The sequence below is a fragment of the Octodon degus genome, unplaced genomic scaffold (assembly GCF_000260255.1).
Source record: "Octodon degus isolate 3935 unplaced genomic scaffold, OctDeg1.0 scaffold00001, whole genome shotgun sequence".
Classification (NCBI taxonomy): Eukaryota; Metazoa; Chordata; class Mammalia; order Rodentia; family Octodontidae; genus Octodon; species Octodon degus.
In genome coordinates, this window is record NW_004524577.1 from 3,896,506 (window position 1) to 3,924,031 (window position 27,526).

The following is a 27,526-nucleotide window of genomic DNA, read 5'->3' on the forward strand; positions in this document are numbered from 1 at the left end:
TCAAGCCTTGACAGCGAACTTGCGCAGAGGGTACAGCCGCTCCTTCCGCTGCTGCTTCTTGGTCTTCAGCTTCTCCTCATGCTTGTTGAGCTGGCGGCGCACGGCTCAAGTCTTCTTGGGCTGCAGGTCCAGGGCTTGTACTTCTTGCTCTTGTAATATTTCCTGAGGTTTTCTTTCTGGGTCTGGTTGATGACAATGAGAACATGGGCAGTGGATTTATGGACAGCTTGGATGCCACGTTGCCTGCCACCTTAGCGACGCACAGCTGTGACAGCTCCACTTTCAGGTCGTCCAGCTCTTCCCACAACTCTTCTTCTTGACACGAAGATCCCAAACCTTAATCTTGGCTATAGTTGCAAAAGAAGCCACCACCACCGCCTCTATTTACTGATATTCTTTTGCCTAGCTGATATGTTTTGACGGTGGTGTGTTCTCCATTAGAATTTGATTTTTTTGTCTGTTAAAATATGTCTTCATTATTTGGGTGCTTCTACATTGGGTGCATATATATTTATAATTGTTATCTCTTCCACTTGCAGTTTTCCCTTAACAAGTATGTAGTGAGCTCTTTTATCTCTTTTAATCATTCCTGGTTTTACATTGACAGTGTTGTCAACCAGAATAGCTGCCCCTGATTTTTCCTAGATTCTTAACATATGAAGTATTCTTTCCCATCCTTTGACTTTCAATCTGTGAATTTCCTTTTGGCTTAAACGTGTTTTGTACTTATATAAATCATACTGTTGGATTTTGTTTCTTGATGCACTCTACCAGTGTGTTTCTTTTGATTGGTGAATTGAGGCCTTTTACATTGATGGTTATAACTGATATGTATTGGCTTATCTTTGCCATGTTATTTTCCTGCTATAGGTTTGTACTTTCCCCCTTTTTAAAGTTACTTGTTTTTTTTTGGCCAGCTCAGCCTGCCCTGAGGCTGGTTGGGGCTGGTGCGGTATGTGGTGCTGGGGATTGACTTGTGGTCCCCTGTGCCTGCCTAAGCTTGCCTAAGCAGATGCTTTAGACCATCAAACCATCTTGCTGGCTCAAATTACTTGCTCTTGCTTTTTTAATTACTAACTAGTTGCTTCCTTTTTTTTTGTTCTTAACATTGTGGTTGTTTCTGTTTCTTTCTAGACTGTCAGTACTCTTTGTAGCGTTGATTTGGTGGTCATGGGTTTCTTCAGTCGTTCTTTGTCTTGGAAGAATTATATCCAGCCATTGAATTTGTAGATAGTTTTGTAGGGTACATATACCGGAGTTGCAAATTATTTTCTTTCAGAACCTGAAATACTTCACTCTAAGCTCTTCTTGATTTGACAGTCTATATTGAGAAATCTGCTGAGATTCTAATGGGCTTTGCATTGTAGGTAATCTGTTCTAACAGCTTTTAATATTCTGTTCTTTTGCTGAATTTCTGGGATCTTGATTATTATTGTCTAAGTGTAGATTTATTTCGATTATGGCTAACTGGAGTTCTATATGCCTCACTTAACTGTATGTCAGATTCTCTCATGCATGGGAACTTTTCTGCTACTACTTCTGCAAGTAACATTTTGTTGTGTCATTTGTGCTGACTCCTGCTGTTTTGCTGACATTAATCAGTCTTACGTTTTCTTACATCATCTTATAGCTGCTGAATTGTTATTTTCTGATTCCTTGTTAGTTTTAGGAGATCTTTCTTTTCACATTCATTAGCTGCACCACTGTCTTCTAGGTCTGAAAGTCTTCAGTTTTGTTTAAGCAGTTTTGCCAGTTTTCAATTGAATTTTTCATTTCTTGAATATCAGGATATCATTTGAATTTGTTTCATGCATTTTAATTTTTTCCTTTATTGTTTGTTCAGTGTTTCCATCAGTTTTAAATTTTTTTATTCTATTTTTTTAATCTATGTCTTTAGATTGCTGAGCAAATCTTTTACAATTTTTGTCATTTCTTTTTTGACTGGAGAGATTATTTCTGATCTTATTTCTTCTGTGGCTGGATGGACTTATTTCTTTACTAATGTTGCTATAATTTCAGGTATGTGATTTTCAAGTTCTTCTATGTCCTTGTCTCCTGAACTTATTCTGAGTGGGTTTGAGGACTACATTGCCTTTTCTCATTCATTTTGGCATTTTTGAAGCTCCCAGTGATCACCTGGACTCAGCAGTGGTGGGAGAGGGGTGGGGCATTGGTCAGTAAAGTTCTCATTAAAGTGGCAGGACAGGGTGGGACTCTCCAAGGTGGGGGAGGCTGGCCAAAGCTCAGCAAAGCTTCTGCATAGGTAGGGGCATGGGCTGGACTCACCAGGACCCTGCAGCTGCCTGACATCTGCCTGCACCCTCAGTCACTGGGATGGGGCTGCATGGGATAGTGCCCAGCTGATCCATTGCACCTCCTCACTGGTGGTGCACATGGGCTGGACTCACCAGGACCCTGCAGCTTCCCAGCATCTGCTTACGTTCTCAGAGGGTGGTATAGGCTGCCAGTAGGCCCCACTGCACCTCCTCACTGGTGGTGTGCATGGGACAGACTCACCAGGACCCTGCAGCTTCCCAGCATCTGCTTACATTCTCAGAGGGTGGTATAGGCTGCCAGTAGGCCCCACTGCACCTCCACACTAGTGGTTCATGGGGCAGAACTCACCAGGACCTCACAGCTGTCCACTCTCTGCCTAAGTTCTCAGACTGTGGGACAGGGCACCAGTAGATCCTCCATTCCTCCATGATGGTGGCCCATGGGGTAGGAATCACCAGGACCCTGTAAATAAAATCTGATGTATGCTGTGTTTCTCATGGGATTTCCTTTATATGTGACCTGTTTCTTTTCTTTAACAGATTTTGATATTATGTTCTTGTTCTGAATTTCTGGGATCTTATTATATGTCTGGGTATAAATTTTTTTATGGATCACTGGAGTTCTATATGCATTTAACTGTATATGAGATTCTTCTCCATTTTTGAGTAATTTTCTGCTACTACTTCTGCAAATATTCTTTTATATCATTGTGTTGACTCCTGCTTTTACATTGACACTTGTCAGTTTTATATTATTTTTCTTTGCATCATTTTGCAGTTGTTCAATTGTTATTTACTGCTTCCTTGTTAATTTTAAGAGTTCATTCCTTTTGTGATCACTAGCTGGAAGTCTGTCTTCAAGATCTGAAGTCTCTCTTCAGTTTTGTTCAAGCTGCTTGCCAGCTTTCTATGGAATGTTTAATTTTCTGGCTGTCTCTATGAATCTGTTTCATGCTATAATTTTTTCTATATTGTTCATTCAAGGTTTCTATCATTTTCCTGTATTCCTCTATTTTTAAAATTTATGTCTCCTTTAGATATGCTGAACAATTTTTTCATTATGGCTGTCATTTTTTTTTAACCTAAGAGATTACTTCTGATCTGAATTTTTCTACAGCCTCCTGAAGTTGTTTCTTTACTTCAGAGCTATCATTTCACAAATTTCAGGTGTGTGACTTCTATTTTCTTCTATGTCCATTTTTCCTGGATATATTCTGGGTGGGGTAGAAGTCTGAGATTACATTTTGGTCCTTTGTCTTGACATTTTCTATATCTAACTTTGAAAAAAAGTTTGTTTTCTGTGATGATCCTTGTCAGCTTTGGTAGTAGGTAGTTATATCAGTAGTATCAAGGTCTCTCTAGGAGAACTGTTCTTTAGAGATATCATCTCTGTGTAGGAGACTTGTGGTTTGTGTCTGTCTCAAGACCGTACCTTCCTAACTGAGAGTGGAATGTTTGTTTCTGTTTGCCTCTGTTCCTAGCATTTTGGTGTAGGATATGGAGAAGTTATTACCCTAGAGCTTCTTCATATTGTTATACAAAGGAGAACAATTGAGTACAGCAGCTGTGACCTCCTAGCTACAGTAGCACAGTTAGCAATAACGATAGCATCAGGTACAATGTAGAAATGGACAAACTTAGGTAACTACTAATTTTGTACTTTAGACCTTAGGAGCAAATTCTATAGTTACAGAACTGAGCCAATCATACATTAGGAGTTTGTTAGAGTGGAGTTACCCTGGGCTTCTCCAGACAATATTTCTGTGTCCCAGGCACTTCCTGTGCTGGCTGCCATTCCATGGTGTAGGGGTATGGGCCAGGCACCTGGGTTCCTCCAGAGATGGGCTGCGACAATTATGGAGGGTTGGCAGGTGTGTTCTTTCCTCATGGCTCACCAAGGCCCGTGATGGCGGGCTTCTCTCCTCAGTTGAGTGTGGTTCACCAAGGCTTCCTTAGTGGGCACCTAACAGGCAGCTTTGGTGTCATTAATCAGAAGTGCAGTAATATTTCGTGCTTGGAAACTAGTGAGGTCAGCTGTGAGGAATTCTCCAAAGAGGGCGAACAAGTTTTTGAACCACTGGGAGGGTGAGTGCAGGACTGGAGTCTTCCCAGTTAAAGGCCAAGAAAAGCAGCTGATGCAAGTCAGTCAAAGGCAGAAGAAGGCATTTGTTAGCTCCAGGCTGGTGTGCCAGCAGGCTGTGGATGACTGTAGGACAGAGGGCAACTGCAGCTGCACTGAGCTTGGGGATCCTGAACTGGCTTTTCAGGGAGGAGAGGCATATTTTGGCACTTTGACAGTCTATAAACATGTGGTTTTGAAACCTCTGGATATGCAGGTGAACTTCTAGTTGAGTCTCACATGGCACAGGATACCGTTTGATGTAGGTAGAAGTTACCGCAGCATGGCAAAACCAGAGAGGCTGATAGCCCAATCTCATGGCCCAGGGCAAGGCATCTTTTAGATTTAGACATGTAAATCAGGTGACATCTGGAAGTAACAGTAACAGTCCATCAGGATTCCAAACTACTGACGACAATGGGTGTCTTGGTGAGGTGGCATGGTTGATGGCCAGGCCCCCATACCTCAGGGAGGAGAGTTTTCAGAATTTCAGGATTGTGGTTATGTGTGTCAGGCTGATGCACCCATCATCTTCCTCTCCTGAAAAGTTAAATGAGATGGAGGCTGCCTAGCTTGGTGCAAAGGGGATACTCACTTCTAACTTGAAGATGGGGCTTCTCAGAAGCAGTATGGGGACTTGCTTATCAAGAATTTATACTTGGTGAGATGTCCTCCCAGGTTGTTTGTGTCTGCCAGATGGGGCAAGAGGCAAGAGTCCCAGTTGCCTGGGTGATGGTAACTTTTTCTGACAGAGGGGAATGCCCACAGTCCTTGTAACTTGCACATTGGGAAGGGTTTTATTGGGTCTGTGCATAAATACTGATGGGCTTTTTCTCTCTTTATGCCTTTGAGAAACACTTGACTGATTTTATGCTGCCAGGCAGGGCGACCTTTGGGAAAAGCCATGGCAAGCCATTTCTCAGGGCAGACAGTCCAATCCCATCCCCCCGCAAATGTGGAACTCTGAAGGAATTGCTGACAGTCATTCTGGGTGGATGTTAGATGATGTCATCTGACCAGGATAAGAAGCAGAAGGCTCTAGAGAGAGGGCCTCTGAGACTGAATGCAGGTGATGGCTAACTGGAAGCAGTTAAACTGGCTGAAGTAGCTGGGAGTGGAGCCACAGGTGTCAGCAGCAACGGCAGTGGCCGGTGAGGGTGCCGAGGTGGAACTCTCAGAAGAGTGGGCTTGTTTTTTCCTTTGAGACATGGGGAGCAGTTTGGTCTCATTTTTAACTCCATAATCTCAGAAAAGTCCTTTTTCTTATAGGAAGGGATCACAGATTTTGAATAGTTTCCATCTCTGACTTCCTGTGTGTGTTGTGTACCCTTGAGTGAGGCCCACCTGGCCAGGCCTCCTGGAGGGTTCAGGCGTGACTTAGCTGACGAAGGTGCACAGCCTCCCTTAGGTCGTATGCTGATCACCACAGAACCGCAGGCGAGGGACTGAGCCACTGTGACCAGTGCTTTCCAGTCTTGGTGCACAGACGGAGCAGCCTATGGCTTCTGCTGTCTGTTCCACTCGCTTGCACATTTATTTCAGCAGGTGCTCAGAGGTTAAACATTCCAACCCCTTAGCTTGAGGATGGTCCTAAAGAGAGGGGATCAGGCTTTCCTGCTGGAACTGAGCAGGAGTGACAGACTGAGGTGCCTTTTTTTTAAAATCACAGACAAGTAGGGAGACTGCATCCTTCTTTTTGGTTCCAATGTGAGCCACTCAGCAGGGAGCCAAGAATGCTCCTCTAGGCCTCCCAGGGGACTTGAGAAATTCTGAAGGCATGCCTTCCCCTCAGGACCTGGAGAGGTCATTGCTTCATTCACGAGGATCAGGGCCAGTGACCAAAGAGGTCAGCACAGTCAGTTTTCCCAGACATAACAGCAAACAGAAACATCAAAATGACACCCAGGATCTGGAGGCGGATTTATTCGTTGATGGGCACTGATCATCATTCCCAAAATTCCAGGCCCTGAAGGCTCAGGGAAGGTTTTCATGAGGTCTGTGAGGGGAACACAAAGGCAGAGTACTTGGCTACCTCTGACTGGGTCTCACAATATGCATCACAGTGAGCAACTATGCATCACTACAGTGACCAGCTATTTGTAGGAGACAGTAGTAACAGGCACTGTGACAGGAACAACTGCCTGGGCAACAGCTGCCCAGCTGGCTGCTACCCAGAAAACGCAGACATTCTCCTGCTCACGTTCTATGTCCAGCCAAAGACCCTAAGTGCAGGTAAAGCTCAACTTCCCTACACTCTTTTGCAACTTTCACGATTTTCCCCACCTTAGGCGGAGGGGTGAGTGCCTCGTCAGAAGCATGTTCAGCATGTGTTACCCAGTGCTAACACAGCCCTAGCCTCACAGCCAGCCATTAATTGGGACAGAGGTAGTGACAGCAATCTGAGGGCTGCTATGCAGGGACAGCAGTGGATCCACAAAAGGCTCCTCTCTGCTAGTCGTGTGCTGCAGCTGTGACCAGGAGGGAACCGGAAATTCTCTTACCTGCTGGCACAATTAGCTTTCACTATTTTTTTTTTTGTGCTGCTGGGGATTGAACTCAGGGCCTTGTGCCTACAAGGCAAGAGCTCTACCATTGAGCCACACCCACAGCTCCCACTTTTACCTCAAATTTTTTTAATGTAAAGACATCTTTCAAATTACAGCAGAAAGCAAGGGGAGCCATTTGTTGTAGACATTTATTTCACACATAAGTTTTCAAGAAGACAGCTAAGTAAACATTAACACAGAACAATGAGACAACCATTTGTACTAGGTCTTGGAATGCCTTCAGACAGGCAAGGGCTCAAGTTAGACAGGTTGTTCAGCACTCCTTTCACTCAGGCTCCCCAGCTCCCTTACTGCTCACACTCACTGAGCACACGATTTCATAAAACTTTCTTCACTTCCGCTTGCTTTCGCCCATCAGCGTGCCTAGGTAGCTGCCTGCTGTTGACCCCAAGTGACCTGTACTTTCTCCTTGGTGAGCAACTCCTTGCTGGCCTCAGGGTTACACCTTCGCTCCCCCAAATATGAAGCAGATCAAGTGAGACCCAGAGGTGCCATGCGGTGGGGAGCTAGGCCGCAGCCTGTCCTCACCACCTCAGCCTGGCTCCACAGCCTCTTGAGTGGAAGCACCTGAGCAATGCTGGCAGTCAAGTTCAACTTCTCAAAGAGAGGCTGTGATCTGTCAAGCAATACTTAGTAAGTGGTAGTCACAAGACTAAAACTTTTTTTTTTGGCTTCTGACTTAACACTCATTCCAGTGACAGGCTGCCCTAAGCTGTTCAGGTATGTGTGAAGTTTTTCTCTTTATAAAAAAAAACTGTTTCCTTCCAGATGAATTAGGTTAACTGTTCAATAATCAGTGATAATTAGAGATATCTGTGGAAATCAATACAAACCTATGGAGGAAATACGAACTCAGTTTCTAAAATGCCTCAGATGTCAGAGAATCAAATGCTTGTTTATACCGCTTCTAAAACACAAGATTTGAGGCAATCTCGAAGAAGTAGAGCAGATCTAAGTAATTTCAGGGTAGGAATTGGCTGAGGTGGACTTCGGTTGGGCTTTGTAGCAGCCAGAACAAAGGGCAAGCAGTACCTTATAAATCACAGTGTTTGTAAGATAAAAACTTTTTTGGCTAAGAATCAAAGCAGTACTGAGATCTAGGGAAAAAACAACAACAACAGATTTGCCTATCGATCTTCACAAAAGCAATGCTGTGTGGTCCGACAGATAAACTCCTTAGAATTGTGATGATTCACTTTAACTTTCATGCCTGAGCTTGAGAGAAAATGCAGGAGACAGTAAACTTGGTCTGCCCTGGTGGACGAGATCTACTTAGTCCAGACAGAGACAGATTCACTGAAGCAGCCAGCAGCCTGCTTAGGGTCGGGGTGTGCGGCGGGGATGGGACTTCCACCTTAGCTGGATTCCAGACACGAGAACGTCCCACTGCAGACAAGCAAGGCCTTGAGCCTTCCTGCCACTGGGGGAGCGTGAGGACAGTGGAACCAAGTATGACTTCAGGTTTGGACTTTGGAGAACTGTTCAGGAAGTGAAGGTGACTTCTTCATGACTGACCTCATGCAACTGACGTGGATGTAATGGGCATTATTTTTTGCCTTGCACATCCTTGATCATGTTGTAACTTCCTTAAGTACAGGCATGAGGCCCCCTTTTATAATTTTTTGCATATCCCACCACCGCCAGAACATGGTCTTACATAAAATAGTGCTTATTAATTATTTATGAATATATTATCTACTTTCCTGAATCATGCTTCCATATAATTATCAATCCTGTGTACACAGTTACTAAGTGGTGATTTGTATTAATGTGCATCTTCTCTAGAGTTGGAATTCCAGAACACCTACACAATATAAGCACAAGCCCACTGGCACCACACACTTTTTGCTGTGCTAGGCACAATACCAACATGACACTGCATGTACTATTAGAGTCCATAATTCAGACAACACAGAGATCAACTATGTTGATGTTAACAATCAGAACATTTCCAATAAATGCAAAATGGAAACATTCATCAGCGTTTACCTGAGTCACCTGTCTCCCAACAGGCCACATCCTATTCTGGCAACATAAGTAGGATTTCTCTTGACAGTGCTTATTCTCCTTGGTACTCTGCTGAACAGCTTTCAAAAGATTCAAATTTACTTGAAGAAAAAAATACTAACCCTTAGTGCCTTCAAATGAGGCTGCATTTGACAAAGAAGGGAGAGATTAAAAACAAAAGAATAATCTGTGTATAGTCCTGACTCTGGTTATATTTTAGACTTGTGACTCCTCCCACCCCAGAGCAAAGCCGCTGTAGGTTAGCTGTGTATGAGGGTCTAAGTGCCACTGGCCCACCCTGAAGCAACTGGCTCCGAAAGAGCAGATCCCTGGGTTTCATCTGTAATTCCATACATGAGCTAACTGTTCCCCCATCTAACCTACTCTATCCATATTTACTAGGGTGGTGCTGGGGGTTATCAAAGAGATTTTCCAGACAAACCTAAATCAGGAAAGCAAAAATGGCACTCTGGATTGGAAGTTTCTGTAAATATGTCCACTTTCACTTAGCGAGCTGTAGAGTTGTACAATTATTCAGGGATATACAGTTAGGCTTCTGAGCCTATGAACAAGGAAGTGGATCCTCAGATGCGGAGACTGGCGCCGCTAACCACCGCACCTGAAAGTTTGCTTTGGACTGAGGCGATTAACACTCAGGAGGAGTCCACTCAACACTTCAGGTGTCTATCTCACTTCTTCCCTGTTCTCTTACAACTTCAGAAACACTATTATACTGAAGTGTGGGCCGGGAGGTATACAGCAGGCTACCACACAGTCACATTCTAGGTAAGAGCCAGAGAAGCTACAGAGTGGAATTAGAGTGTGCCGAAGCCCTACCTCATCTTAATGAGACACAAGCATGCATCCTAGTTAATCTGCAGATAGCATGGTAGTTCAGGAGAGTCTGACGAGAGCACCTGGAACAGTCAAGAGGTAAGTGTAAGCCTCACGAGAAGAGGAACAGCCTGGAATTACTTGGGGCTGCAAAGCTGCAGCACGGGAATGCAAGTCTTCAGGGACTGGGGGGATGACGGGTGGCCATCTGCTTCTCATTGTGGCAGACGGCAAGGGGCAGTGCCAGGACTTCATGGGCCACAAAGAGAAACTTCCCTGGCTATGTGGGTCAACAGGATGCTGCATCAGGTTTCTTAGGGAGGCTATCAAATCTTTACTCTCCTTTTGTCAGTATCTTCTATATTGAGGTGGATCAGATTCCTGAAAGTTCTACCAAAATGTGAAAATCTGTTACCAAGTTGCATCCAGGGTCTCCTGCAGTAGACAACAACAAAAATCCTTTTGGCATTTATTTCCATGAACACCTCTCAGCCACCTGAAAGGATCCTGAACGTTCCTGAACTCAGGAATCCAACAGCAGTGACCTCAACATGCTCAGAAGACCTTCGTCTGTCTTCCTCACTCTACTACGGAGAAGTGGAGCAGCAGAGAGGTGAGATGACCAAGGTAGAGGCAGAGGTAAGAACAGGATAAGTCTTATGTAATCTCAAATTTATCCTGGGAATTACACTTTAGTGCTAAGAGAAGACTACTTCTGAGTGAGGCTGGAGTAAGACAGCTGAGGGCGTTCATCATCCAAATGCCTTCCTGAAGTCATCAGTCTTCCCTCTCAGTGGGTTCTCTGGGGAATACACAGAGGTGGCAGGTGGCACAGGCTTTTCCCTCACATGAATTTCCCTGTGTTTGGCGAGAACAGAACTCTTACTGAAACGTTTGCCACAATGGGCACATCCATAGGGCTTCTCCCCAGTGTGGATCCGCCGGTGTTCTCGAAACCGTGTGCAGTTACTGAAGCTTTTCTCACAGTCCACACACTTGTAGGGATTCTCTCCAGTGTGGACTCTGCGGTGAGCGCTGAAATGAGAACTGTTGGTAAAGCTTTTCCCACACTCTCCACACTGGTAGGGCTTCTCACCAGTGTGGGTTCTCTGATGGATAATAAGACTAGAGCTTTGACTGAAGCATTTTCCACACTCCCCACATCTGTACGGCTTCTCTCCTGTGTGGATTCTCTGGTGGGCTCCGAAATTGGAGGAGTCATTAAAGCTTTTCCCACAGTCAAGACACTTGAAAGGCTTTTCCCCTGTGTGGATTCTTTGGTGTCTAATTAGGCTCCTGCTCCTGCCGAAGCACTTCCCGCAGACACTGCACTTATAAGGGTTCTCCTTCTGGTGGGTCAGCCGGCACATAAGACGAGCATTCCTTCCAAAGCTCTCCCCGTACTTGAGAAGTCTGTAGGGTCTCCTCCCCATGAAAGGCCTCTGATGTAGCACAGCCTTCCCCAGATCTCTAGGCTGGGGCATCAGCTTTCCCTGTCTAATGCCTTGGAAGTTTTCCCATTGTCTTCCTGAGATGCATTCCCTTTTGTGGTATCTGCTGGGATCACTGTTCTGGGAAACAACTCTCTTAGGTTTTTCTATTAATGCCCTATGTGGTTCTGCGTCCTTATATATTACCTGTGTTAGGTCTTCCTTGATGCTACTTCCAATTTCAAAATCTGAAAAAAAAAAAAAAACAAACATGCAAATTTAAAACAAGTTCTGTATTAACAGAAACAACCAGGTCTGCAATCTTTAGCATACTATGACACAAATTTCTTGGGCCTTGGGCCTTATGACACTTCTTCGAGATGCCTTATTTTCTTTCAATCACACTGGCACGCTGATGACCCTGACCACACTGAACAGCTTCACGTGCTTTCTGAACAGAGTTCCGCACCCCACCCTGACTAACCAGGAGTTCCGCACCCCACCCTGACTAACCAGGAGGCAACTCAACTCCCCGGAGCCGCACTCCTACTTCAGGAGTTCCCAGTCCCTGCAGCACAGAGCAACGCCAGTCTGTGGCCTGCAGGGACTCTGGCCACACAGGGGTGGGCAGCGGCGGATGAGCAGAGCTTCACGTGCCCTGACAACGGTGTCCAATGGCGTCCAGTACTGCCTGCGCACCTCCTCTCGTAAGACCAGCAGGGCCATGGACTCTCCCGGGAACCCGAGCCTTCCTGGGACCTGCATGTGGGAAGTGGGGGATCGGCTGTGCGCTTCCTGGAGAATGGATCACCCCAATCTTGCCCTTCACCACCTGGGGAATTTTTCCTTCCATGAAACCAGTCCCTGGTGCCAAGTAGTTGGGGAACACTGCTCTAATTCATGCTGTTTTCGTTACTTCACACCATGCCACACTACCCCAGTCTTTGCAGCAGATTCCAGTGCCCAGTTCCAAACTCCCAAAGCAATTTCTAACTTTATCAGTAGCTAATTATATCCTGCCAAGACCACTTTCTCTTGTCCTTTTTCTTTTTGGCTATCCTCTAGACCACACTAACTCAAATTTAGTCCTCACTGTTCCCAAAGTTGGAATTACTTTCTTTTTACCCTTTCAACCACAGCCACATTCACTAGATGGCACATCTTGGATCTAGCTTTGCTGTGAGGTTTCCTGGACAGACAGCACGACATGAAGAGACGCAGCTTTGGAGTCACACATCTCTGATCTGACTCCTTCCCGGTCATCTGTTAACTGTACTACTGCATTAACTTTTCATTATGAGACATGAAAAGTACAGAGCAGGAACAACGAACTTCTGTGAACCACTTCCTTCCTTCGACAGCGAGCCACTTATGGCCAATCCTCTTTCATCTCTACTCCCACGTGTTCTGCTCCCTGTACCTAACACCTGAAAGACACACATGGCTTCTAGAAGTATTTCCCAAGCCGAGAACTCAAGCTTTGTCCAGGTTTGTCACTCAAAGCTCTGTTCTCAAACATGTGTTAGGCTGCCTTGTTTCTACCTGCCAATTTCAATGCTGTCTTCCTCCTCTGCATTCATGTGAGACTGCTCATCATGCTCAAGGCCAAGTACGGCAGCGACAACGCGGGCAGGGAGAGATGGGCAAGAGAGATGGGCACTCATCAATCAATCCATCAACGTGAGTGAGGAGACCTACCCACCATATTTTTCATGTAGGAGTTCTTTCAGTTTTCTCCTTTGATCTGACATTATTCTGAGATTTGAAGGTGTTGCAGGCCAGCAGACAACTCAGACAAAGCCTGATACTCTGACAACAGATCTGAAGGTCATCCTCAGAACAAGATTTACAAGAATTTTGTCTCCAGAATTGTTGAAATCAAAGTTACACAGGAATTATCCTGTGCACTTTCCCACACAAATACTGCTAGGGATATATATGACACTCTTCCCTACTGTATGTAGACGTCACTTTCTCTTGGCTGGGCCTCAAGTCTCCAATCAATTCAGGCAATACCGAGTTACCTGCTTTCAGAAATCAGCCCTGCACTGCCTCATGCCTTGTTCTGTCTCCTGGATCTGCAGAAAGGCAGCACTCTCATCCTTCAGACGCTCTCATTACTGGGAGGTCTGGGACACGTAGGGCATCTTGTGCCATGACAGAGGCGTCTGTGGAGCTGAGGAAGAATGTGGACACGGAGATACAAAGAGCCAAGCTCACGTCAGGCAGAGGGAACAGCAGGAAGTGATGTGGAAGATGAGGGAGTGTGGAGGGAAGAGGGACTAGTTTTGAAAAAGCACACACATGGAAAGAAAATATAAATACATAAGGTAGAAGCAAAAGACGGGTACAGATCAAGAATGACTGTGGGACCGTAATACAAGTGTGCATGAGGATATCTAATTTGGAGATCTTACAACTGTCTAGGCAAGAAACAGCAACACTCAATGGGGGTCGTGGCTATGGCAACCAAAGAGAAGGCAGACAGACGCAACACTGCGATGCAGTCTTCTAAAAATGTGCCACCTGCCTGGAGGTAAGTGATGAATGAGAAGGTGCTGAAGCTGCCCCCAGAGACCTGAATCCAGATACGCGAAGGAGAGCACACGGAGAGCTGTGGTATGAGATGCACCATGGTGACTTTAGTTTTAAATACTGTTAAGTCTGAGCTACCGACAACACATGCCTATGAGGGCGTCCTGTGGCCAGCGGGAAATGGGCTGGTGGGGCTCAGGGCCAGAAGGCAGACTCTCACTTGCCTCTGCCTACCATTCCTTCATGAACATCCCACAGCTGCGAGATATGTCTGATTTGATGCTGTGCATCCTTCATCCCTATTCTTTTCTCCCACGTAATTCCCAGTTCTTCCACGAGGGATACAAGACACTGTCTGACCCACACAGACAAAAAGCGAGGCTGAGCTTCAAAGAGCTAGTGAGCAGAATCTGAGTGGGGCAGCGCTGCCACCTCAGAAGCCCCTGAGAGCAGGACCCGCTTCGTCCTACGATCCCTGCTCCTCAAACAGTACGTGCTGCTCAAGGACCTGCTGAGTGATTAAGATGCCCGAGCCATGAGCCAGAACTACAGCCTTCCCAGTAAGCACTCTTGCTCCTCTTTTAGACTGAAAACCCTTGATGAGCCTTACCGGCTGGGGTTTGCAGCAGACCTGGGGTCCCCTGGAACTCCTGCTCTCGCACAACTTCCTCTTCACTCATTCTTTCACTGCCGGAATCTTCTATTACTGCCTCCTGGGAGGTTCCCTCAGGTTCCCAGCCTGTGGATTCCTGGGATTCCACCTCCACAGGCCCTCTTTCTCGCCTTGAGGGAGCCAGGGCTTCTGGGCTGCTGGCGGAAGGGGCTGAGGCCTGAGAGTTAATGAGGGCATCCATCTCCCTGTAGAACGCGCAGGACTCCAGCACGTGGCCGTTCTTCACCTTGCGGTAGCTCTTCTGAAGGCTCTTGAACTTGGTGCGGCACTGTTCGGGCGTGCGGAGGAAGCCACACTCGCGAAGTTGCTCAGCCACGGCTCCATACAACTTGCTCTTCCGATGACAAGCTTGAAGAGCTTCGTAAAACCGAGTCTCGTGAAGGATATCCAGAAAAGTCTTGGTTTCTTCATAGCCCCAGTGCACGCCTGCCATTCAGGAAGAAAGATTAAAGATGTAAGAAACGCAGCGCGGAGCCCGTATGTGGTCCATGCTACCAAAAACAAGAGTAAAGATAATCACGTTAAGAGCCGGGAGACAGCTCTGTGGCACACACCTGCCTGGCAAGCATCAGGCCCCCTTAGTTTGATTTCTAGTACCAAAAAAAAATATTCTCATTCATGGTAGCACCAGGAAATATGATATATCTAGGAATAAACTTTGTAAGAAATGAGATCTGTATTATAAAATTAAAAAATATAAATAAACTAGAAAAAATGCAACATTGTATTTTTGGATAAGAAAAATACAGGTAATTTTTTTAAGCCAAGGTATAAAGTCGAAATTCCATCCAGATTTAAAGTGACCTTAAAGCATAGTCCCCAAAACCTGCCACAGCTGTGCCCTGGGGACGCACAGAAGCACCTCTTCTGGGGTGAGGACTAAAGGCCCGGAGCCCCGCCGGATCTGCCCCACCCCCAAGCGCTTACCACTTTTCCTGTCTTTGTTTCTCTGTTTTTTTTTTTTTTTTGAGGCAGATGCTCACTCTGTAATTCTGGCTGCCCTTGAGCTCACTGTGTGCCTCAGGCAGGCCTGGAACATGCAGGAATCTTTCTGCCTCAGCCTCCTGAGTGCTGCAATCATCGGTGGGCACCCCCGCCCCTGGCTTATCACTTCTGTAACAAGCTTTCCTAGAAGATCCGAGACACGTCCGGCATGGCTCAGGTCCTCAGGAGCATTCTGCTGCCGGGAGGTGACACGCTGCACCCAACCGATGCTTTCTCCTGAGAGCGCACATCTACGCGCCATTCGCGCACGCTACGTTTTGGAAAACTGTTTTCTATCTTCAGCCTGTATCGGGCAGTTTCTTCTAGTTTCTGCTATCACTGGCTTCCCACACTGATACCACCCTAGCCTTCCACCCTTGTGCTGATGCATTTTCAAGTTGGCAGGTATCTGCACATGCATAAGGAATCTGCCTACCTTTTTAGCAGAATTGTTTATTTTGAACTCTCAGACAGAGGGCTTGCCAGATAGCTCAGCTGTTTAAACCGCAGCTTGGGCAAATGCAGTCAGGTGCAGGGGACCGCAGTTCGATCCCCAGCTCCACAAGCTGCACTAGACGCACCCTTAAGGCAGCCTGAACTAGCAAACAAACAAAAAAAATCCAGCTGAACTCCCAGATTAAGTTTGATTTACCTCTCCATTGTTAGAATTTCTCATCTCAATATTAGACGACATCATATTTTAGCACTTTCAGAGTGCATTAATCTCTATATCCCACTGAACACTGAAATAAGCCAGGTAATTCCTCCCGGTCACACATAACAAGTGAGGGTGCTGACACCCAGGGCAGTTCGATGGTGCATTTTCTGCCATGCAGCTTAATTCTGTATGTTCATTCCCCAAATACTGAACACTAGCTTTCTTTTGCATGGTGTATATTTCTGTATTTTCAATTTTATTTTATCCCATGGTGCTGGGGAGTGAGTCCAGAGCCTGGCACTTACTAGGCAAGCGCTCTCCCCCGAGTTACATCCCAACCCTTATCTCAATCTTAGTACCTCTGTGTTCTTGTATTTAAGATGCATCCCTTGTAAGCAATGCATAGGATTAAAAAAAAAGCGACAATCTTAGTTCTATAAACTTATAGCTGGTGATATATCTGTACTGATATCTACCACGTTTTTCTATTTATCTATTTCGTGTTCGTTTCTCTTTCTTGTTTTCTTTTTACATTAAACAAAAATTTCTATTTTACTTTTACCATAGTAACTTTTTTTTTTTTTTTACTGTTATCTTAGGTGGTGTAGCAACACACCCTTAATTTGTAACAATCCAATACAACGGATTGCTTTATCCTAATTTTCAGATAATACGAGGTCCTTAGAACCTTCAGACTCCCTGCTTCTACCTGTAAAGTCACAAATACTTAAAATGCATGCTATGCTGACAGCCAGTCCTTCATGGATACCCCTGATGTTACTTAGTTGTGCTGGGGACATCAACACACACCTGGGAGCACCTCAGCTATGGGGTCGCACCCCAGCAAAAGCAGCAGGCTGGGGGTGACAGCACTCTCTTTTTTCACACTAGGAAAAAGAAACAGCACAACTCTTACCACTCAGGTTTTGAAATAAGACTGGGGCACCGTGAACCTCAGGCTCGTGGACAAAGCCCAGGCCCAGTTCGTCACCGTCAGAGTCCTCTGCAGCGTCCTCCTCCACCACGGCGACCTGCTCTCTGGCGCTGCCGCCGCTGCCGCCAGCCCTCTTCAGTCTGGGCAGAGGCGTCACCTCCTCGGGCCTGTCAGCAGGCGAAGCGTGGGCCGCAGGGTTCAGCAGAGCATCCATGTCCTCGAAGAAGGCGCAGGGCTCCAGCACGTGGCCGTTCCTCACCTTCCGGTAGCTTTTCTGGAGGCTTTTGAACTTGGTGCGGCACTGCTCCGGCGTGCGGAGGAAGCCACACTCGCGCAGCCACTCAGCCACGGCGCCGTAGACCTGGCTGTTCCGGGGACAAGCCTGAAGTGTTTCGTAGAAGCGGGACTCCTTGAGAATCGCGAGGAAAGTCTTGGTCTCCTCGTAGCTCCAGTGCACGCCTGCTATCTTCTCGTCTTCCACGCCCCAGCGCCGCTGCTGCTCTCGCCACGCCTTCCCAGCAGCCCTTGCGGGGCCCTGGCCGGCGCGGCCTGCGCGGCCCTGGGCGCAGGGGCTTCGCAGGACGTTTCTTTTACTCGAGGAGCGTGAGCCGACGGCCCACAGTCGGGCTGTCTTGTTAGATACAGACACGGTATTTCCTACAGCAAGAGAAACACATTTCACAGGAGACACACGTCACTACTGTGGACCGCAGGCTTCTGCGGCGACGCCCCCACAGGCCACTTGCTCCAGCCAGAGCCTGCCTCAGCCATGAATGCGCGCTGCGGCGTTCTCAGGACGTGTGGTACAGTTGCCTACACTGCTATGACTCTCCTTCTCATGTATGCGCCACTCCTTTTCTTGACTAGTTCTTAGAGTGGCACTTCCGAGGCTAAGCAGCGTATTTCATCACCTCCATTTCGCGCAATAGCTAACGCTGCGTGAGGCTCGGAGCCTGTTACCCAGCAGCGCTTGTTACTTATAGCTGTGCCTGCGTCTCCCCAACATCTCCTCCACGCTCACCGCCACGCACGCACGCACGCACGCACGCACGGGCACCATGACAGACAAGTAAGGGCTGTCACAGCCACACGGCAGGACCTGAAGAGCAGAGCAGGAATCCCCGAAGCAAGCCTGTCCACACACTGTCAACTAACTTCTCAAGGTAACAAGAATATGCCACTGGGGACAAATGGCCCGTTCAGTAAATGGCGCTGGGAAGGCAGAACGTCACTGCGAGCGAGTCAGACTGGACCCTGTTCTGCAGAACTTATAAAAATTAAGTTCAAATATATTAAAGACTGACATATAAAGCCAGAGGTGATGAAAATCCTAGAAAAAGCACAAGGAAAAAGCTCTTTGACTCTGGTCTTGGGCATTTTTATGATATCCAAAGCACAGGCAACAGAAGCAAAAATAAGTATAAGCACACTAAAGTAACGTGCTTCTGCCCAGAACAGGACGCAGTCAAGAGAGGAAGAGAACCTGCAGCGCGGGAGAAGGGATCTCAGGTCACGTATCACGTGAGGGGCTCCCATCTAAAGCACACCCAGAATCATAAAACGTGATAGAAATCCATCCATCCATCCATCCATCCATCCATCCATCCAGTACTTAAAATGGGCAAAGGACCCAATAAGACATCTTCCCAAAGGAGGAACACAAATGGTCAGCAGGTTCACGAGAGGTTTCAGCATCACTGAACAGCAGGGAAGAGCTACCAAACGGCACGAGGTGACCGCATCACACCTATCGGAGTCACTAAGAGCAGAAAGACAAGAGAAGGCCCGGAGAGGGCGGGTGTGCAGGGCAGCCCCGCGCCTCCCCGACTGCTGGTGCTGCGGTCGGTGCAGCCCTGACGGACACTGTGGAAGTGCCCCGAAGTACGGACACCGGAACTGCCACGTGACTCCGCACGCCGTGCCTGGCCTGCAGGACAGCGCGTCATATCTGCAGACGCCTGCGCCCTCGAGTTCACGGCAGCGTTGCTGGCAATGGCCGAGACGTAGAGACAACCCAAACGCCTGTCCATGGAAGGACACAGCGAACGAGAAAATAAAGAAAACATGTATGTATGTATGTATGTATGTAGCGATCAAGCAATCAAGTAGAGCGTTCTGCCATAAAAAGAAAGCAAGCCTGGAATTTGCAACCCTAGAGAATTATGCTGAGTGAAATAAACCAGGCGGAGAAAAATAAATACCATTTATAAGTAGAGTCTAAAAACGTGGAGCCTGGGCTAGAACTGTGGCTGCCGAGGGCCTTGGGGTAGAAACGGGAGACGCTGGCCAGCAGTAAGGGACTTTTCATTATAAGACAAGTTCTAGGGATCCCACGTACAGCACGGTGACCACAGTTAGTAGTATGGCACACTTGAAATGTTCTAAGACAGTAGATTTTGAGACAGAGTCTCACTAAGGTAATTGTGGTAATTATTTCACAACAAAATAATCAAGTGTATAATCAAGTTTTACATCTTAAGTACATACACTGTTGTCAATTATGTCTTTTTTTTTCAATTATGTCCTAATAGAGCTGGAAAAAAATTTTGGCCAATAAGCTTAATTTTCAAACAAAAGCTCAGGGGAACTCAAAATAGCAAAGAAATAAAGTGAAGCTGTTTTGCTTAAGGAAGTTACGGAGGGCGTACAGAAAAGTTTTACACTTAGCTTCATGGTATGAAACACATCAAAGATACTTTTTTTTTTTTTTCCAAGAGACTGAAATCCACTTTCTACTGCATGAAGGAGAAAAATAATCTATGATGACTGCATTATAAAATTATTGGTACAGATATATTTTCCATAAATATTTGTTGAAAACAAAATAGTTAAAAAAGGAACTTTTGGAGACATTCTGGTAAAATTAATAGAAAATAAATACAGGAGCAGGAAGCAAACTCAGAGTGTGGCACTTACAATACTGAGAGATCAGGACGTTCTGAATTCGAATCCTAGCCACGCCACTTACTTTCTGACCAGCGGAAGTTTCTGAACCTCTCTGCCTCAGTGTCCTAAGGAACCACACCACCTATCCAAAAAGCTGGTGGAAAAGTTTGGTGATCATGAGTAAGTATCCAAAGCCCAAAGGGACGCAGTAACGTTTGGTTTTCGTCTTCACGTAGCCTGCAGAAGGGCTTCACAAGTTCTAGAGGAGCAGCATCAAACCAACCCTCTTGACAGAATTCTGGGGAGGGAGTGCAGGCTGCCCTTTAGTTTAGAGAAGCAGGTGTGCAGCCGGGTAAGCTCCAGCACCCACGTGGGCGAGGTGGGCAGAGGAAGCAAGGCGGGGCCAGAATGGGGACCCAGGCAGTCGGGTGCGAGCCCTTTACTCAGCTCTGGCCCGCTGTTGTTGTGTAGGAAGGTGGATCATGGTGCCTGATGTCTGACATTTCAAGACACAGCGGAAATTAAACATTGTATGGGACAAAATATGTACATGGGCAAGATTCAGCCCATGAGCCACTAGTTTACAATCTACTAAAAATAGAGGGGTCAGTGTCTTGACCTGGATCGTTCCACGTGACAGTGCACATGAAGGGGGTTAGACTGTACTTAAATCCTGAAAGCATGGTCCCTTTGCACGAGGGCAGATTTCACTATGGACTCTGATATAGCACTTTGCCAGCACTGGATGCCACAGGAGCCAGGGAAACGGTGGAGCTCTGTATGCATAGCGAGGCAGGTGGCTGGCTGCTACTCAGTTTTCAAAAATTGTTGTGGTCCGGCGAGATAGCTCAGTGGACTAAGCACCTGTTTTGGCAAGTGTAGGGACCAGGGTTCGATCCTGGTCCTGCAAGCTGGGTCAGCCCCACCCCCTGGGTGTGCTGAGCCAGCAACCAAGTCCAGGCGTGGTGGCACATGCCTGTAATCCCAGCGCTGGCGAGTCTGAAAACAGGAGGATTGCTATGAGTCCAAGCTGTGTAATGAGACCCTGTACCAAATAAATAAAATTTAAAAAAAATTGTTATTGGGTATCATCTTAAATTGGTCATTTAAAAAAAAAATTTATGTATTTGGTACAGGATCTCACCATGCAGCTTAGACTCATGGTGATCCTCCTGTCTGAGCCTCCCCAGTTCTGGGATTACAGGCGTGCGCTACCACACCTAGTCTGGGCCTCTGGCTTGGCATGCCCAGGGCAGGGTCCACGGCATGTGGTACCAGGGATAGAATCTGGGTCCTTACGCTTGCCAGGCAGGCGCTTAGACAGCTGAGCTATCTCTGCAGCCCCTGAACTGGTCGTTTTTGCAGCTGCAGCTTAGTCCTAGACTGCCGGCGTGCCCTCTTCTGCTGAGTGAGCTGCGGCTCACCTCACGCTCTCTGCTGTAGTATCCACGCGCACGTCCAGTCGGGCCTTCTGCGGCGATGGAAACACTCTCTATCCTGTCCAGTGCAGCTGCTCAATAGCTTAGCTATGGCTACTGCCAGAGAGGGACTGAGTTTTAAATTTTATTTAATTTTAATTAATGTAATCCAACAAAATTTAAATAGCCCCATGGCTCTGGCTACCATTAGGAAGCCCAGGGCTGCAGCATCTCTAATTTATACATTTTTTTATCTTTTGCTTATAAATTGGTCTACAATATAATTTTATTCTTAAGTAGAGTTCAACTAATGCGAAGTGCTCACATATGAATGCGTCGTCCTCGCTCCCCCGGCTCGAGCAAAGCCAGGTCCCCAGCGTTCTGCTTGTAGAGCGACACGCAGGCGGCCCGCACGCCTGTGAACCTGCGCTGTCCAGATGGTGCCCACACACTATCAGTGCTGCTGGGTTGAAGTCACTGCCTTGTAAGATTCTGTTCATACAATGAATACGCACCCAGTCACAGGCCACCCACACTGGTGCTGGGTTACCACTGCCAAATGGAAGCCGCCTGAACAGACCTTGACGCTACGGCGCTGGATTAAACTTTGATGGATTAGTTCAGGGGATGTGCGCACCTGTGCCATAACGTAACTACACGCAGTCGTGTGTCACTGCCATCTCTATCAACTGCTTAGTCACATACTGAAGATTACGATTCCACTATTAAATTATTGGAGCATTTTCTTCTTACTAGTGGAATGGGTGGGTGAGGTGAGAGGACATGGTTAAATGACCACACTAAGGGACCAGGACACTGCCTTAGGCACCAACAACTGAAGCAAACCATTTCTTCATCTGTAAAAAAAAAAAAAAAAAAAAAAAAAAAAAAAAAAAACACGTAAGTGTGCTCCAGGTCTGTTGTGAGTGGAGGGAAAGAGCCCTTACCTGGGGCGACGGTGTTCCCAGAGTTCTCCGTCCTGCCTTCCCGGTAGACGTCCCTGTGAGTGGGGATCCGATGCGTGGTCTTTTTGTAGGAAAAGCCTCTTACCATGTGGACACCTTTCACTGGTTCCTGTAACAGCACCATGGCCAATGACTACCAAGCGAAGCCACGGGGCCTCAAAGGAGGGTCGCTATGGAGACAGCAGGGAAGGGCCTTGTGGAAGATTGGAGACCGCGAGCCCAGGGTGCCCCGTGCACCACACAAAGCAGAAGGTGTGGGAAGGAAAAGCGAGATGGGATGAGGAAGGGAGATGGCGCAGCAAGCAGGACCGGGAGGCACAAGACTGGGAGCAATCTTTTCAGAAAAACTAAAATTAAGGGGGGAAATATCTCTTGGACAGAGTACAAAAATTTGAGGACACCACTGTGCCTGAACCGCCCACCCCCCTGAAGGCCAGAGAGGACAATCACACTTTACCTGGGACCTGGCAGCAAGACGTGTGGCTGTCACCTCCTGACCTATGCTGTTCCATTTGTCAGCAGGGACAGGAACCCAGGGAGAAGCCCGAGCTATAAGAAGAGAAAGGAACAATCAGTATTCTGGACGGTGACCCTTCATCCATGTTTTTCTCCTTCTAAGGAATGGCATGCATCAAAGCCAGCAGACACACCCTGATCATCCGCCAATGAATTCAGAGCAAGGCCCCAAATTCTACTACCCTAAAGTCAGGCTTACAAACCCAGGTGGTTTTGGGAACCTTGGGCAACTGGAGAGCACGCGCCCCACTGAAAAGGCTCGGCCAAAGCTCCACGGCCGCTTCCCCAGGAGACCGGGGCACCGCTAGAGGCAGAGCTTCTAATTTTGTCCAAGAGACACCAGAATGCTACACTTCCATGAAATCCCAAATCTTAAAGCCTGAAAACTAAAAGCAAAACAAAATGTCAAAACAAAAGCTATCTGCAAGTGAACCAAAACAAGCTGGCCTGGTGTGCAAACTAAGTTTGCACACTTCAGTGCAAGGTCGGGCCCTGGGAATGGCGGGCGCCAGGAAGAACTCGGCAAACACTGCTGCACAGGAGAGGGCAGACGTGGCGCGCACCCTGTTGGAGTGGGAAGGAGATGCAAAGTCTTTTATAAAGTGTATTTGTGGTCTTTTTCCCTGAAACTCACTACCCGGGGAGAGCTTTACGAATGAGCACCACAGACAGCAAGGCAGGGAGGCAGGGAAGTAAACATGATTGTGATACAATAAGGCGCCTGTTGTCCCAGCACTCGGAGGCTGAGGCAGGAGGGCTGCCGTGAACTTGAGACCAGTCTGGGCTGCAAAGCGAGCTCAAGGCCAGCCTGAACTGCACAGGGAGATGCTGCCTCAAAAAAGACAAAAATAGAAAAGATGCCTGTGGATATGTAGCACCCCCAAGATGAACATAATTATTGTATATTCCATACTATACTAATGAAAAAGAAATTACTAAGTAGACCCTTATGTCACCAAGAACTCAAAAGTTGCTCCGCTATTTTCATTTATTTTTTGCTGGCTCAAGTCCACCCCGCGGGCAGGGCTGGCTCAGCATGTGGGGTGGGGATTGAACTGCAGTCCCCTGTGCCTGCCTAAACTTGTGTAAGCAGGTGTTTTAGACCACTAAGCTATCTCACTGGCCCCTCTTTTTTTAAAAAAATGTATTTGGTACAGGGTCTCACTACACAGACTGGACACTCGGTGATCCTCCTGTCTTCGGTCTCCCCAGCCCTGGGGTTACAGGCCCACACCACCCACCACACATGCCTGGTCTCAGTGCACCCAGGGGTGGGGCCTGGGTGTATGTGGTGCCAGAGATCGAACCCCAATCCCTGTGCCTGCCTAAGCAGGCGCTTAGTCCGCTGAGCTATCTTGTGGGCCCTTGCTCCATTAATTTTGTCAGAAGTCAAACATCGCTCTGGAAACGTTCCCTGAAACACACAGCTGAGGTCACAGCTCTCCCTTTAGAATGATTTTACCATTCGGAGCTACCTTGTATCTCATTTGCTATCCTCCATGCTCCGGTCAATATTCGAACAGGAAAAACCTTTTCACTTTAAGAATTCCTTACCACTTTGAGATGGTAAAAGCCAAAAATACCTCCAAGAGGTATCTGCTGGACTAAACCTATTTCTTGGTCACTGGAGCCACGTGACCCACAACCTATTTCTTGGTCCCTGGAGCCACGTCATACATGTGATCAAGGGCGCTTTGATGCTCATGAGTAAACTCTGGAAAACCGAGGCTACGAAAGTGGAGCATGGGATAGCGAATCATCTCTTGGTGAATGACTATAAATCCAGCAGAGATGAAGTTTAAAGATAATTCTGTCATTATGGGAGAGAGCAAGGGAAAGTCTGAGGAGTGGAGTAACATGGCCAAAGTTACACAGATGAAAATGGAACAGGCAGGGTTTGAGCCCAGGTCTGCGCGCCTCTAGGACCCAAGCCCTCAGCCTCTTTGCATTCATGCCCTTTTTCCTATTTTTTGCCCATGATCAGATAGAAAGGGCAGAGGAAAGATACAGTCTGTTAACAGCAGGCCCTGGGTCTTTCAGGAGACGAGAGATAACCCATGTGGAGAGGGCGCTGAGATCTACCTCCTTGTGCTCAACCGGACCAGCTCGTGTACAGGGCAGATACGAGCACCCTGCGAAGCCTTCCTGTTTATCCTCCGAGTCTGCATGGCGACGCCTTAACTTCTGCGGCGCTTTCCAGACACGAGCATCCTGGGGCTCTTTCCCAACAGCCCAAATCGTTTGTAGTCAGCTAAGTGCACACAGGCCAGGGCAGGCCTGAAAACACAGGCTCGGAGATGGAAACTTAAAATCACCCTGAAAGACCGCAGGGTGGCTGGAGCCATCTGGCTTGCCCACGGCCGCCTTAAATCTCTTCCTACTTAGGTCGCACATGTCCCCAACTTTAAAGTTAGCGACGCTTGTCTTTCCACCTTAACTTACTTTCACACACGTATCCAGGGGACTCTATGCCAAGCAAGTGCCTGCGTGACAACCTAAATCGGCCACGGGCTCTGCATGGCGCACGCGCTCAGTGCTTACCATTCCTGGGTAAGAGCCGATGCTCTCTCTTCTGACTCAGTGGGTCCTGGTGTCCTGCGTGGAGGCTTCCAGCTTCCTTCCGAGACACCAGCCGGGGCTGGGTCTCCGCCTGCTCGCGCTGAAAGTCTGCTACCTCCCACACTGTTCCGAGTGGGGCTCGCTTCTCTGAGTGTACAGGACTGCTCACCTGGGAAACAAAGTCGATACCATAGTGGAAACGGGGAGGGACAGAGATCTAAGTCAGGGTCCATTTCTCCCAAGGATAATACTCAAGAGGAACAGAAGCTGTGACAGGATTGAGCATTTCTGTCCGATGAAACTGCACAAAGGTGTTAGGCTCTCAGTACCACGTAGGAGTTCTGGTAGAAAGAAACAAGAGGGCGCTTTCTATTGCTTATGTATAGGGAGCAACTCTATCAGCAGCAAAGTACAGAGCTTCCTCTTTACTACAAGAGCCGTTATGTGAGTTCTTATGTCATTTTTAGGTTCACAGAGAAGTTCTGAGAGTGTGAACATATTCACCAGCAGGCTGGAAAGCTACAGAATTATTCCCCACATTACTCTATTACTGAGCATCCTTACAAGCCTGCAGGAGGAAACTGCAAACCTGGCAAAGCCGGCAGGACTTCAGGAGGTTAACGAGAGGCCAGTGAGACATAAAGCTCTAGCAGTTAGATGGGAAAAGAGGGACAAGACAATGGCGCTGATAGGACTTTAAAAAACACGGAGTGGAATGTTAAAGGATTAGAGAAGCTCTGGGGTAACCGATGAAGCTTTTGTTCTGTTTCTGTAAAAATAGCCCTTTTAGGATCAAGCTGCAAAAGTCGAACCGGTGGAACATAACCATATCTCTCTATCATTTTGCGGCAAATATCATGCCAAAGAGTAAAACAAATATTTAGCATTAATGGTTAGTTTCATTTGCAAGAGAGTATTTCAGTCACAAGTTTTTCCCTTTAAAATGAAGTGCTGATCCCCTCTTAAGTGGGCCCACCTGAGGGGTCTTTCCTGCGTGCCATTTATCTTTCCATAGTAACTGCTTCTTTCTATAAAACATCTTTGCTCACCTGTCTTTCCCACCATTTATTTGTTTATTCATTCATTTATTTTTGAGACAGGGTTTCACTATGCAGTTTGGGCTGGTCTTGGGCTCACTTTTGTAGCCCCCAGGCAGGTTTCGAACTTGCAGATATCCTCCTGGCTCACCCCCCACCCCGCTGAGATCAAAGGCGTGTGAGACCACGCCCAGTTCCGGGGCCAAATGGTGTGCACCCGGCGTGTGGGGCTGGGGAACAAACTCGGGTCCTTGTGCTTGCCAGGTAGGTGCTTATGCCTCTGAGCTATCTCTCAGCGCCCCCACCCCCTTTTTAAAATACAAAAACTTGAGAAAACCCTTCCTCACCTGCTGTCTCAGTCTCCCCGTCTCTTTCTCCAGATGGACCACCAGGGCCACCGCCTCCTCTCCACTTTCTGGACACTGCTTCTGGGCCCAAGCCTGAATCTTCTTGGGTAAAATGGTAAGAAACTGCTCGATCACCAGCAGCTCAAGCATCTGTTCTTTGGAGCGCGTTTCAGGCTTCAGCCACCGGCAGCAAAGTTCCCAGAGTTTACTGAACGCTTCCTGGGGCCCAGTCACATCCTCGTAGCAGAGCTGCCTGAAGCATTTGCGAAAGGCCTCACACTCCGTGCTGTCCGGTCCTTCCACAAAGGGCTCCGAGGCCCACTCGGGGTCCTTTTCCACCTTCATTAGTACACACCCCTCCACCTCCAGGGGCACGCTGATCTGGGGGTCCAGGGCTGCAGCCATGCTGCAAGCGGGGTGGTCGTGGTGGTGCAAATCTCAAAGCGGGGCTCTGAGAAGCCTCTAAGAGCCGAATGTTTTTGGAAACGTGCAAAGCAGTGAGGTTAAAGGAAAAAAAAAAAAAAAAAAATCCCAAACTGCAACTCGGCAGTTTCAGCAGCAATGGCGCTTCAGGCTGATGAATCAACTCTACCCTAGGCCCTCGCAAAGCTGCATGAGTACCCACGTCCCCAAACCTGGCCTCTCCTCCAAACAAGACGCAGCCCCGCAAAGTGCCTTCCCGGGGTGCATCCCTTTTAGCGCAAGGTCGGATCGGAGCGCGAGGCTCCGGGACCCGCGGAGGATGGGCGGGACTGCCGCGGCCCGAAGGGGGTGTGTCGGC

At 47.5% G+C, this 27,526-nt stretch overlaps 1 protein-coding gene across 1 annotated transcript; it reads right to left on the reverse strand.

Annotated features, from left to right (window-relative positions):
* Zkscan2 (zinc finger with KRAB and SCAN domains 2) lies at window positions 1–27,150 on the reverse strand. The gene is made up of 8 exons (XM_004623128.1): window positions 26,746–27,150; window positions 25,344–25,530; window positions 22,744–22,835; window positions 22,269–22,395; window positions 17,000–17,674; window positions 14,379–14,867; window positions 10,568–11,481; window positions 1–90 (listed from the first exon to the last, which is right to left on the reverse strand). The coding sequence occupies exons 1-8, from the start codon at window positions 27,148–27,150 to the stop codon at window positions 1–3; spliced, it is 2,979 nt and encodes a 992-aa protein (XP_004623185.1).
* Window positions 27,151–27,526: the final 376 nt, after the last annotated feature.

Excerpts from the sequence above, each read along its gene's own strand:
- Zkscan2 (XM_004623128.1), bottom strand. The coding sequence starts at position 27,150 with ATGGCTGCAGCCCTGGACCCCCAGATCAGCGTGCCCCTGGAGGTGGAG. Across the intron at positions 25,531-26,745 it reads CGGGGAGACTGAGACAGCAG|GTGAGCAGTCCTGTACACTC; the intron begins GTGAGGAAGGGT and ends TTTGTTTCCCAG. Across the intron at positions 22,836-25,343 it reads TCGGCTCTTACCCAGGAATG|CTCGGGCTTCTCCCTGGGTT; the intron begins GTAAGCACTGAG and ends CTCTTCTTATAG.